This window comes from Canis aureus, chromosome 30, assembly GCF_053574225.1.
Source record: "Canis aureus isolate CA01 chromosome 30, VMU_Caureus_v.1.0, whole genome shotgun sequence".
Classification (NCBI taxonomy): domain Eukaryota; kingdom Metazoa; phylum Chordata; class Mammalia; order Carnivora; family Canidae; genus Canis; species Canis aureus.
Genome location: NC_135640.1, coordinates 43,949,436 through 43,963,483, shown reverse-complemented (window position 1 = coordinate 43,963,483; position 14,048 = coordinate 43,949,436). Strand labels below are relative to the sequence as shown.

The 14,048-nt window shown below is 43.9% G+C and overlaps 1 protein-coding gene across 7 annotated transcripts in view; it reads right to left on the bottom strand.

Annotated features, from left to right (window-relative positions):
- The window catches only part of DIP2A (disco interacting protein 2 homolog A), a 92,296-nt gene that overhangs the window by 43,522 nt on the left and 34,726 nt on the right, over nucleotides 1–14,048 (bottom strand). For 5 of the 7 annotated variants that reach the window (XM_077879492.1, XM_077879495.1, XM_077879494.1 and 2 more), the window contains 2 exons: nucleotides 6,323–6,442; nucleotides 4,867–5,064 (listed from right to left, as the gene is read on the bottom strand). The exons of the other annotated variants lie outside the window; for them this stretch is intronic. In XM_077879492.1, the coding sequence (XP_077735618.1) occupies nucleotides 4,867–5,064; nucleotides 6,323–6,442 (318 nt within the window). The remainder of the gene's footprint in view (nucleotides 1–4,866; nucleotides 5,065–6,322; nucleotides 6,443–14,048) is intronic. 7 annotated transcript variants of the gene reach the window in all.

Here is a 14,048-nt window from a genome sequence, read left to right as displayed (position 1 = left end):
AATCTACTTTGTCATCAAGAAAATGCAAATTAACACCAAAATGAAGTACCATTGCCATAATCTCACCAGAGTAGCTACAATAAGCCTGACAATGATGGGGAACAGGTGGGCCTAAATGCGAAGATGTGCATAATCCCAGACCCAACACTTCCACTTCAAAGTACATACCCCACAAAAACACGTACCCCAGAATGTTCTTAGCAGCACTGTCTGTAATAGCCAAAAGTGGATACCAACATTATAACCAATATGTCAATTCCAACATGTACATTCTTAGATATAAATGAGCTACAACTATACACAGTAACATGAATCATAAAAGCGTAATGGTAAAAGACTCTGCTTCCTAATGCGACAGAGTACTGGTGGCAGACCAGGCTCCCACCCAAAACAACTTAAAAACTGGATAAAATACAGAAATCATCTACAAAGACAACCAGGGGAGTTAAGGCTGCAGAGGGAAAACCCTTGGGGAGGTGAGCTGATCGTGCACAGCCGGCGGTTATTAGGGAGGGCCCTGGCACCCACGAGAGACAGAGTATTTCATGGAACACTGGCACCGAGGCACAAAGAAAAAGCAGAACTTCTGGCAGAGGCTGGGAGCCATGATTGCACAGCCAGCCTCCCTCTAGGAAGTCTACGGAGTCCTGGGACCATGAGCAACTGGGTGCCGAACGCCCACGAGGAAAATCTCTGAGAAGCAAAGTGGAGTCCTTAACATAGCGCACAAGACAGAAGCCACGGCTGGGGAACCCCAGAGGAGGACAGACAGGTGCTCAGAGAGGGCTGCGCCAGCCGTGACGGGACTGTAGTGACCAGCCACCATGCTACCTGCCAAATGGAGGGAAGGAGGATGTTCTCTCATAGAAGGGGACATCTCTGGAGCCTCCATAATTTTTTATACACAATGTCCAACACTCAATCAGAAAGGTCCTAGGCACCCCAAAGATAAATTATACAAACTAAAACCAAGAGAAAGTACAGATGAGATCAACAGGCCGAGAGGTGACCTGACCCTGGAGCAGGTGGAGAGAAACTTCCAGTTGTGGTAAGGAATACATGGATGCTAGGAAATAAAGGAAAAGACGAAGACAATGCATGGAATGATAAAGAATTTAGAATACAGAAGTGAAAATTTTAAACTAAAAGGACAATATCAAAATTAAGAACTCATCAGGAATTTCATAATAAAATAAAAATTTCAGAAGACGGGATTAGAGAATTTGAATAAAGGAAAATTTAGGGACACTTGGGTGGCCCAGTGGTTAAGCATCTGCCTTTGGCTCAGGCCATGATCCTGCTTCTCCCTCTGCCTGTGTCTCTGCCTCTCTCTGTGTCTCTCATGAGTAAATAAAATCTTAAAAAAAAAAAGGGAAAATTTAAATGTCTCCATACTAAAGTACAGATGAGTCTTGAACAACACAGGGCCACCTACCTGTGGATTTTTTTTTATAAATACAGTACTATAAGTGTTATTTTTTTTCTTCCTTCTGATTTTCTCAATAACATTCTCTTTTCTCTACCTTACTTTACTGTATGAATACAGCACATAATAAAAACATATAAATGTCAACCAACTGTTCTCAGTTCGCCTTCTGGTTGACAGCAGACCAGTAACAGTTAAGGTTTTGGGGAGTTAAAACTTACACTTGGGTTTTCAAGTGTGCAGGGGTCAGTACTCCTAACCCCCTGCATTGTTCAAGGGTCAACCAAATATACAGAAAAGAATACAAAATATAAAAAAGAACATTAAGGGTACATAAGACAGCTGAAATCAACCGGTGGAGGCAGTGAGCAAACCACACTCCTCACAGTGGGTAGGGAGCTCCTTTTGTAAAGAATTACAGACCCGTCTCTAATGAATACAGATGCAAAGATCCTAAACAACATATTGGCTAAATCAAATTCAGACATCTGTTGAAGAGATATCATGGCTAACTGGGCTTTATTCTAGGAATGCAAGGGCTGCTTTAACACCTGAGAATTAATCAATTTAATTCATCAAATTAAGTGGGGAGGAGAGAGAAACATGATCATCTTGACAGAGCAAAAAAAAGGGTTTGATAAAATTCAATGCCATTCGTGATTTATTTTTTTTAAAGATTTTATTTATTTATTCATGAGAGACAGAGACAGAGAGAGAGAGGCAGAGACACAGGCAGAGGGAGAAGCAGGCTCCATGCAGGGAGCCCGACGCGGGACTCGATCCCGGGTCTCCAGGATCCGGCCCTGGACTGAAGGCGGTGCTAAACCGTTGAGCCACCCGGGCTGCCCAACCATTCATGATTAAAAAAAAAAAAAACTTCTAGTAAACTAGGAATAGAAGGGAGCTTCATTAATCTGACAAGGAATTTTTCTACCACAAAACTACACCAAACATCGTACTTCATGACCCAAAGCTTTCCACCAAAGACAGAGGAGGAGGCAAGAATGCTCGCTACCCAACACTGTACTGACGGTTCTAGCTCTTGCAGTGAGGCAAGGAGAAGATAAAAGGGGTGAGTACTGGAAAGGCCAAGATAACCATCTTTGTTCATAGATGACATGATTTTGAACACAGGATATCCAAAAGATATGTGGACAAACTACTCATTAATAAATAGAAAAAGAATCAGTAAGTTAATTTAATGAGACTATTAGATACAAAATCACCATCTGGGGACACCTGGGTGGTTCAGTTGGTTAAGTGTCTGCCTTTGGCTCAGGTCACAAACTCAGGGTCCTGAGATTGAGTCCCACGTCGGGCTACCTGCTCAGTGGGGAGTCTGCTTCCCCCTCTCCCGCTCCCCCTGCTCGTGCTCTCATTCTTTCTCTCTCAAATAAATAAATATTTTTTAAAATCACCATTTAAAAAAATCAATTGCACTTCTATATACAAGCAATAAATGAGCAGAAAAATGTTTTTAACCATTCCACTACAATAGGAATGAATCTAACAAAAGATGCTCTAGAGTTCTGTACTCAGAAGTATAAAATGTTAATGAGAGAAATTAAAGGAGTCCTTAAAATAAGGGGAAATACATTAAATTTCCACAGTCCTGACTGTTCCACAGTCACGAACTGGAAGATTCCGTAATTGTAATGGTATCAATTCTCTTCAAATTGAACTACAGAATCAATGCAGTGTCAGGCAGTGCCCCAGCAGGAAGCTTTCTGGAAATTGACAAACGGATTCTAAAAATGGCTCGGAAATGCAGAGTCAAGAATAGTCCAGAGGAGTGAGGCACATTCACACAGCTGAAGGGCGTCTATGCCAGACAACAGGACCCCTAAAGCTGCGGCAGTTCAGGGGGCACAGAGGGCACAGCACGTACTGTCACCTGATCTGTGACAAAGCAGCTTGGCAGGACCTAGGGGCAAGCTCTGACTGTTCAGCCAATGGCACCAGGCCAGTTAGACATTCGTAAGGAAAGAAAAGGATTCCAATGTCACACCACACAAACTAAAGATGAATTATGACACCTAAATATGAAAAGTAAAACAAGTTTTTTTTTTATGTAAAACAAGTTAGATGAAAAAGTAGGAGAATATCTTTTGTGACCTTGGGTTTGGCAAACAGAACAAAGAAGTGCTAAAATAAAGGGAAAAAGTAGATAAATTAGACTACTTAGATGAAGACTTCTCATTTATCTAAAGCCACAGATAAAAGTGTTAAAAGACAGGGCACAGGGTGGAAGAAGATACCTGCGAAATATATCTGACAAAGGATGTGTTCCTGGAACATGGAAAGAAGTCAGAAAGCATTAGCAACCAAATAGAAAAATGAGCTAAAAATCTGTATAGTGCATAAAAGAGGATATTCAAATAGCCAATAAACACACAAAAAAGCATCATTAGCTATGAGAGACATGCAAGTAAATTAGCACCATAACTCGACACCACAACACGCCTATAGGAAAGGCTAAAGGAAGTAAACAGGCAATATCAAGTGTTGGCATGGGTGTGGCACAGCTGGAAGTCTGCGCACGCTGCCGGCAGGCGTGGAGGTGGCGGCAGCCTCTGTGAACACCGTGTTGAGATGTCCTACAGCCGAGCACGGCGACCTGTGCACATCCACGTGCGCCCAGCACCAATGCCTACAGTGTACGCTCAGCAGCAGACTCACCTACAAATGTTCATAACAGCACTATACACAATAGCCTCAGTGGAAATTACACTCACGGTCAAGGACACAAATAATTTTCAGCATATTCGTACAATAAAGTCACCTCCATCAATGAGCTTCACACGGCATCATGTCTGAGCCTCAGAAACAATGGTGCACAAGCATGCAGACACAGAACGGCTTTCACATGATCCCACTCACATAAAACTTAGCGACAGTGAAACCCAGAGGTGTTCACAGGCATCAGGACAGTTCGACCGTCAGCGAGGATGTGCGTGGTGGTAGGGACCAAGAGCCTGGGGAACACTTGGGAGCTGAGTGCCAGCAACAGGAGTATAGTCACACTCCATGAAAATGCATCAAGCCAGATGCTTATGACTCGTGTTACATAAAAATATAATGTGGAACCAAAGATGCTAAATACAAAAACACATACTGTAGGATTCCATCTATACAAAGTTCAAAATTAGACAAAACTAAACTCCCGTGCTCAGAGATGCTTATGTAGCTGTGACCCTTGACCTCAGGGCAGGGGCTGGTCACCAGCAGTGGGTGAGTAGTCCCCTCTGCTGGAGGAAGGGGCAGTGGGTGGGGGCGGGGGGGCACCTGGACTGAGGCAATGTTCTGGTTTGTGGGCAGTTGTGTTGGCTTCTCAGGATCCGCTCCATCATGCTCATGAAGCTGTACGGCCGTGTTGTATGACATGACAGGTAACATGTTACAGCTAAACCAGAGCCCAAATGCCTTCTGGTGACACTTGCCATAGGTGAGGGTGTAGACGGCCTTCCCAGCTGTGTCTAAGGCGGTCAGACAGGGGGCTTTGGGCTGCGTCGTACCCCACCGCTGCAAGGCGGCCAGCAGGGACGGTGGCCAGGGAATCCCCACGGCCAGAGGCTCCCCTTTCAGCACCACCATCTGGCTTCCCTCCGGCTTTGGCTGATTTGGATCTGGCTGCTGCACTACAAGCAAAATTGAAATTTAAAAATCAGCATTTCATAGTACCATGCATACATTCTGTTTTTAAGTGTTCTCTTAAAAATTGCCAACTATAAAAAGGTCACAATAACTTGTCTAGATTCCCTTATCAATGTCACAGTCACGGACCAACTGACCAAAGGACAGGTGGAGATCCATCACGGATGGTAACAGATACGGTGACCGTACCCACACGGGACAGTCCCCAGAAGGGCAGCAGTGCTGCTCCAGCATTCTGGAGCGTTCTGGGGTTACGGCCAGTGCTGACAGCTAAGGAGTGGATGAGTCCCGCTGATGAAAGATGGAAGTGAGGAGGAGCATCATTTCTGGTTGGGCACACAAAACAACTCTCACCGCGGTGAAAGAAGAAAATAAAGTAAAATCCATTATATTTCCAATGGCTGTGTAACAGCATCCGCCCGAGTGTAAGAAAGCCTCCCCAGGGAGCATTCACACCGCTGAGCCCTGAATGTGAAGGGCATTACCCGATGATCAAGGGGATGACAACGCCCTCCAGGTTGCAGCTAACCACCAGCGAGGTGGGGGGGGGGGGCAGCAAGACTGCCCCAGAGACGCAGGGGCGGTGGGCGGACACGGCGCGCTCCAACCTTGCACTGGGCTCTATTTCTGTGCCTCTTCCACAGGTTCATGCTTCCTTCTACCTCCTGGTAATTTTCTTTTAAAAATAAACCTACATTCTTTTTCCCTAAAAGTGTATATCTCATTCATAAGTGAGAGACTGAGTTTATGAACCAGGGCCAAAACTATGCTAAAAATATACCTTAACACCATGTAAGACTGTATTTCAGATTTAAAGCTTAAATAAAAATTGAAATAATGGGGGTGCCTGGCTGGCTCAGTTGGTGGAGCATTTGACTCTCAATCTCAGGGTCGTGAGTTCAAGCTCCACATTGGGACTTTAAAAAAAAAAAAGCTGAAATAATGTATGTAAAACGAAACCTTAGGAGTATTCTTGTAAAGCACTAAGGCCTGGACCAGAGGCACAGGGAGTGTGAAGTCCCTGAACTACGGCATCGAGCATCGTGCTTCCGCCCCGTTCACAGTGAGGCCAGCAGTCACGCGGGACACGCCGCGACCCCGGGGGCGGGAAACAGACTGGGGATCACTTCATTGTGCTGTAATGTCCCGAGGTGACCACACACGACACACATTTGCCCCCAACCCTGGACGCGACAGCCGCCTCGTCTACACAGACCCGAGAGCCCGCCCGAGATCTCTCACCTTCCAACAGCTCCTCAAAATCATCCACAAAGAACTCCTTCAGCGGAGGGCGCTTGGGCCTCTTCAGGGTGTTGAGAAGCTGCTGGATTTTGGAGGACACTCTGCTGCTCACAGGGACACCTGCCACGGGAAGAGGAGCGCTGAGGCCAGAGCCCACTGACCCTCCGGAGACAGGACGCAGACGGGGTCCTGGACCAGCCGCACGAACGTGCCGGAACTCCTACACCCAAGCCAGCACTCGCCCTGTCAGGCAGCCGTTTTGGAATCACTAATTCATTCAACAAATATTCACCGAAGGCCTTCTGGGAACTAGAATGTTGTTGTTTTTTGTTTTTTGTTTGAATTTTGTTTTTTTTAAACTAGTGATTTTCAGGGTGGTCCAGAGCCCCTTCCGGGTGATCATGGCCACCTGGCGGCATCACTGGCCTTCCCGCCCTCCTCCCAGGGCACGTGAGCCTCCCCCACAACGTGAGCCACAACAGGAGGGGCAGGGACGAGGCACAGGGCTTCCATGACGCCAGCCCCGCCGCAGAAGGGCAACAGTGGAAAACAAGACAAATCTTTGTTTTAGCAATTCTTTCCTAAATATGTGCTATTTAGGTGAAGATGTGATGCATTTCTTGTTGCTATTTTTAAATGGATTAATAAATATTTTTTAAATCTTTAGTTTTACCTTCTAACATAGTAAATACTCAGACATTCAAGCCACATAAACTAAATGCTCTTTGGCGTCCTAACGATGAAGACGCAATGCTGTGGGAGACGTCATGCAGCAGACAGACGGACAGACGGCGTCCGCCCTCAGCTCGCCGTCCCCGGGGGAAGCAGCAGGAAGAGGTCAGAGGCCTGGGCCCAGAGCAGCCGGCGGGCCCACAGCGCGGCTCGGCCGGGTGGGAGGGAGCGGGGCCGGGAGCAGGGCCGCTGTGCAGGGGGCGCCCACGGCCTGTGGCACCCGCCCCCAGGCAAGCACTGTCCAGCCTCCGGGGCCTGACACACTTCTTCGTCCTTTATGACGCCGACATTCTGAAAGAATAGTTCTTTTTTTTTGTCTAATGAAGCAGAATACTCCTCCTCTTCGTTTGCCTGAGGTTTTCCCAGGACTCCACTCGGGCCGCGCTCCGGGCCGTTCCTCACCCACAGCGCCGCCCGGTTCCGCACCGCACGGTGCCCCGCGCCCCCCGAACTAACGCGGGAGCGAGGAGGCACCTCGGGCCGCCCAAGCACCCTGATCCTCACAGAAGCCTTGCCCTGCTTTTAGCACCACGGGGTCATTCGTGTCAGAAGCCGTGCGGTCGTCGACCCTCAGCATTCTGTTGTCCGTCCGTCTGTCCGTCTACCGATGCTCAGGGCTGCTCAGTCCTGCAGAGCACTGGGGCCAGGTCGGGATCCGGGGTGGGACTGAGCCCGGGTCGCGCCCCGCTCTCAGTGGGGACCCGGCTTTAGACTTTCTCTCCCTCGGCCCCTCCCCTACTCTCGGTCTCTGTCTCAAATAAATAAATAAATCTTTTTAGAAAAGATTTTTTTCTTTTCTTATGGTTCTTAACTATTTTTTAAAGATTTTATTTATTTCTATTTGAGACAGAGCAGGAGCAGGGGGCGGGGCAGAGGCACAGGGAGAGGCCGACGGCGCACACAGGCTCGCTCCCAGGACCCCGAGAGCGCGGCCCGAGCCGAAGGCAGATGCCTCACCCACAGAGCCCCCGTGCCTCTGGGGTCTTAACTATTTTGACAAATTGTCCCATATTTAGCCGGTGGGATCCCATGCAAGCTGATCTGTGACACGCCCCCATCATTTGCCTACACTGCCGTCCACTCTGTCCTAGGACGTTTTGGAGCCGTTCAGGCTGTCCCGCCCCAGCCCGGCATGAACTCTTTCTCTAAGGAGCCCGGGGCCTCCTGGGGGGGCGGGGGGGATGTCGGAGACCAAGCTCTGGCCACCAGGTGTGCCCAGTGAGCCTGCAGTGCCTTTGCTACTGTTGGAATCGGAGCTAAAAACGCAGACTAGGTGTGTAACAGGCAGGGGCCGCGGGCACACACACCTACAGGCCAGCGCACAGTGCACAGCAGGATCTTAGGAGCCAGGAGTCCACACCGTGCTTCCCATCCCAGTCCTCCCCCAGGTTTCCTCCTCCCCTTCCCACTCACGTTTGCACTGACTCCCAACAACATCAACGCCTCTGCTCAGCACTATCGTGTATATAAAAGAATTTCCAAGTGGCTTTACCCCTTCTGAGCTCAAGCTTCTTCGCTGTTCACACTCCACCTCGTTGAAGACTGTGGTGTCCCGCCCAGGACTGTGTTCGTCACCTACCTACCCTACCCTTCTCCCCATCGCCCCTAAACGTGGCTACAGTGCTTCACGAACACAACAACCATGCTTACTTCCACTTGTTTTCAGTTTCCCATCCTTCAAGTTTATGCTCTGAATTTTGTTATTACGTTAACAAGCTTCTAAAAGTCAAAGCTATATAAAGACAAGCTCAAAGAAACAGCACGCCCTCTTCATCTCCTCCCACCACCTCTGGAGAGGTGCTTTCTGGTCTCACTGCTTTCTGGTCCCCTCCCAGGTCCTTCTGTGCACAGAAATGCTTCGTCACGTCCCCTTTTCTCTCACACAAAAGGTGGCATTCTAGAACTGCTCTTTCACTTTTTGTTTTTCCACTTAACATCCTGGAAAAACACCTTACTCCAAGTCATAAAGAGCTTTCTCATTATTTTTGACAGCTGCATTATACTCCATAATGCAAAAATACTAGGTTTAGTCAACCAATTTGTGAAGTTTAGAGAGCTAGGGAGTCTCTAATATTTTGCAATTATACATAGTGCTGCAAAGAACTACTTCATGCAAATGGATTTCCTTCGTTTTGGAAATGTATGTTCAGAGTAAATTCCTACCTTGGCACAGCTGGGTCCAAAGAGAAGTACCTCTATATATTTTACCAATTTCTCTTCCAAAGAGGTTTAACTATTTTGCATTCCCAGCAACAGTGTGTTATTTCTCTAATTATGAAAAAGGCTGAACATGATGCTCAAGAGCTACTTTTATACACTCTTATAAACCAGATGTTCCTATTTTTTGCCCCTTTTCCTACACTAAGAGTTGGCAAACTTTTCTTAAAGGGCAAGATAGGAAATGCTCTGGGCAGAGAGCACAGTCTCGGTTTTAACTACTCTGCTCTGTGATTCTGGGGCAAAAGCAGCAAAGATGACATGGGAAGGATGGGCAAGGCTCATCCCAATAAGACATTATTTACAAAAGCAAGATGCCAGTCCATACACCATAATTTGCTGATTGGCACTCCGTATGATTCTGGGTCTTTTCCTATTCTTAAAAGTCTACTCAGAGGCGGCTGGGTGGCTCAGTCAGTTAAGTGTCTGCCTTTAGCTCAGGTAATGATCTCAGGGTCCTGGGATCAAGTCCTATGTCAGGCTCCCTGCTCAGCAGGGAGTCTGCTTCTCCCTCTCCCTCTGCCCCTGCTCGTGTTCTCTCTCTCACTCTCTCTCTAATAAATAAATAAAATCTTTTAAAAAGTCTTTCATTTTAGAAGTATCAGAGTTTTATCACAAATGCCGTGAATAGTTTCTCCTAGTTTGTCAATTCTTGTGACTCTCTTTATTTTGCCATCTAAAGAATTTTTTTAGTTTTATGTAGTTAAATTCACATTACTTTTATTGCACGTAGATTTTTAGTTAAATTTAGAAAGGCTTTACTTATAACTAGGTTAAAGAAAATTCACCAATTCATTTCTTATATTCAGATGTCTGTTTCTTTTGGAGTTTTGCCTTTTCAATGGTATGGGAAAAGGAACTAAGTTTAACTTTTCCCAACAAACTTTCCAATGGTCCCAATAACATTTTTTAAAAAACCATCTTTGCCACATATAGTATATATAGTATCATGTAAAGGAATACAGTGATGAGGTAAAGATGCATATAGTAAATTGTATAGTAACCACTAAAAAAAAAAAGTATATATAGAATAGAAGAGAAACCAAAAGGAAGCAGACAAAGGACTAAAATTAGCAGATGGGTGAAAGAGAGAAAATAGTGCAGGATCATAGATTTAAACCCAACCAAAACACTAATTAAAATGGACCATGGCAGGGGATGCCTGGGTAGCTCAGTCAGTTGAACATCTGAGTCTTGGTTTCAGCTGGGGTGGTAATCTTGGAGTTGTGAGATCTGGTTCTGCATTCAGTATAAATGGTCCAAACACTCCAACTAAGTAAACGATTGTCTGCTTAAAGAAACATGTAAGAATGAATAAAATCTAATTAAAAGAAACTCATTTTAATTTTAAAGACCTAGGCAGGGTAAAAGTAAACGGATAAAAAAAATTTGCCATGTAACTATACTCATCAAATGGCTGAAGGCAGCCATAATAATACCAGATAAAGAAGACTTCAGGATAAGAAACATCACAAAAGATAATTTTATGATGATAAAGTGGCCAATTCATCAAGTCAGAACAATTTTAAATATGTATGCACCTAATAATAGAACTTCAAAATACACAAAACAAAAACTGACAGATCTAAACAAAAAGAAAAATCCAAAATTATAGTTAGCAATTCAATACCCCTCTCAGCAAGTTACAGAAAAAGTACGTAGATAATCAGTAAGGAGAGAGAAGACTCAAACTAAAGTATCAACCAACTGAATATAACTTTCATTTACACAGAAAACTACCCAACAGCATTATATGCCCCAAACAGATCATGTGTTCGGTCATTAAAAAGTTTGAATATATTTAGAAGGAGCTGAATTATATAATATACTAAAAGAAATATACCTGAACTATTTGGAAATTTATTGAAATTAAACAACACATTTCTAAATAGATCATGGGTCAAAATGGAAAGCATGAGAGAAAATATCTAGAATTGAATATTAAAAAGGAAAAGAACATATCAAAACATGCGGGATGTTAAAACAGCTCTCAGAAGGGTATTTATAGCTTTAAACAACTTTTCTTTTTAAGAGGGAGGGAGAGGGGGAAAGAGATAGGAGGAGAGAGAGAATCTTAAGAAGGTTCCACATCTAGGGATCCCTGGGTGGCGCAGCGGTTTGGCGCCTGCCTCTGGCCCAGGGCGCAATCCTGGAGACCCGGGATCGAGTCCCATGTCGGGCTCCCGGTGCATGGAGCCTGCTTCTCCCTCTGCCTGTGTCTCTGCCTCTCTCTCTCTCTCTCTGTGTGTGTGACTATCATAAATAAATAAAAATTAAAAAAAAAAATTTAAAAAAAAAAGAAGGTTCCACATCTAGCATGGAACTCGATGCAGGGCTCAATCCCATGATCCTCAAATCATGACTTGAGCTGAAGTCGAGTCATATGCTTAACCAACTGAGCCACCCAGGTACCCCTAAATACTTTCATCCGGAAAGAAGGAATAAAGGACTAAGGAATAAATAAGGAATAAATTCAATGATCTAAGATTCCACCTCAAAAAATTAGAAAAGGAAAAACAAAGTAAATCCAAAATAAGTAGAAAAAAGATAGGAATAAATAGAAGATCAGAGATAAACACAATAGAAAAAAAGAAACCAAAACTGGTTCTTTCAGAGATAAATAAAATTCTTTAATTTTTAAAAAGATTTTATTTATTCATGAGAGACACAGAGAAGAGGGGCAGAGACACAGGCAAAGGGAGAAGCAGGCTCCATGCAGGGAGCTTGATGAGGGACTTGATCCCAGGACCCTGGAATCATGCCCCGAGCTGAAGGCAGAAGCTCAACCACTAAACCACTATTTATTAGCCCAAGATAAATAAAATTCAATTAACTTTCTAGCTAGGATTATCAAGATAAAAAGAGAGAGGACACTAATTACAAATACCAGAAATATAAGAGGGGACAGCACCACTGATTCAAATACATCAGAGGAAAATCAAGGAATATCATGAACTTCTGCCTAAATTGGAGAGCACAGATGAACAAATTCCTCCAATACACAAAACTGACTCAAGAACAGAAAATTTATTTTCTCTGATTAGAAAGTAGAAGAGGAAGGAATATTTCTCAATTCGTTTTGAGATGAGTGTTATTGTGATACCAAGACAAAGATATTACAAGAAAAAAAATCTTACAGACCACTATGTATCTTAAACATAGGCACAAAATCCTTAACAGAAAGTATTAGCAAATGAAATCCATAATACAGAAACAATTATGTGTAATAATTACGCATGATAACCAAGTTGGGTTTATCCTGAGAACGTAACTTTGGTTTAACACTCAAATATCAATCAATGAAATTTACTACATTAACAAACTACAAAAGAAAAACCCTATGTGACTTTACTAGATAAAAAAATTCATTTAACAGAGGTGCCTGGGTGGCTCGGTTGGTGAAGTGCCTGACTCTTGATTTCAACTCAGATCATGACCTCACGGTTGTGAGATGGAGTCCCCTGGTAGATGTTGGAGCCTGCCTAAGATTCTCTTCCTCCTTCTGCCCCTCCCCAACCCTTGCATGCTCACTCTCTCTCTCTTAAAAAAAAAAATCATTTAACAAAAACCAAGATAAAAATTTTCAGGAAATTAGGAAAATAATATCCTAATGATGAGCATCTTTGAAAAACCCACAGCTAAGATCACAATTCAAACACGAAAAAGTGGATGCTTTCCTCCTACAGCTGGAAACAACTTTCAACACTTCTCAATGACACAAGTGGAAGTCCTACACATTGCAGTAAGGCCAGAAAAATAAATGTCCCTAAAGACAATTTGGAAAGAAAATTAAAACCATATTAGACAATATGGCTAAACATATAGAATCTTAAGGAATCTACCAAAGAAGTTAATAAACTTATAAAAGGCCAACAAACAAAAACCAATTGCATTTCTGCAGACCAGTAATAAGCAACTGGAAAAAATTTAAAATTCTAATATTTATAATAACATTGTAATTGAATAATATCAAAAACATAACCTATTATGGAATAATTTTAACAAAACAATGCTAAAAATTTTTTGTAAGAGCCAAATACATGGAGGGATATACTGTATTTTTCAATTTTTTAAAAGACTTTATTTATTTATTCATGAGAGACAAGAGAGAGGAAAAAGACAGAGACACAGGCAGAGGGAGAAGCATGGAGGCTCCATGCAAGGAGCCCGATGCGGGACTCGATCCCAGGACTCCAAGATCATACCCTGGGCCAAAGGCAGGCACTAAACCACTGAGCCACCCAGGGATCCCCTGTATTTATCAATTGAAATATAAAATATTTTAAGAATCCAGTAGGAATTTTGATAGAAACAAACTGATTTAAAAAAATACATTAGGGCAGCCTGGGTGGCTCAGTGATTGAGCGTCTGCCTCTGGCCCAGGGCCTGATCCTGGAGACCCGGGATCGAGTCCCACATCGGGTTCCCTGCATGGAGCCTGCTTCTCCCTCTGCCTGTGTCTCTGCCTCTCTCTCTCTCTCTCTGTCTCTTGTGAATAAATAAATAGATAAAAATCTTTAAAAAATAAAAATATAAAAAAATACACTAAAATGCAAAGGAACTGGAAGAGCCAAAGCAAACTGCAAAATGAAAAGCAGAGTTTGAAGACAAATTACACAATTTCAAGATCTGCTGTAAAACCACAGTAACCATGACACTGTAGTACTGACACGAAGATGGACAAACAGCCATGGGGGAGCACAAAGAGCCAGGAACAGATCCTTCTCATACATGGTCTACCAAGTTTCATTGAAGATCCCAAAGAAATTCAGTGGGG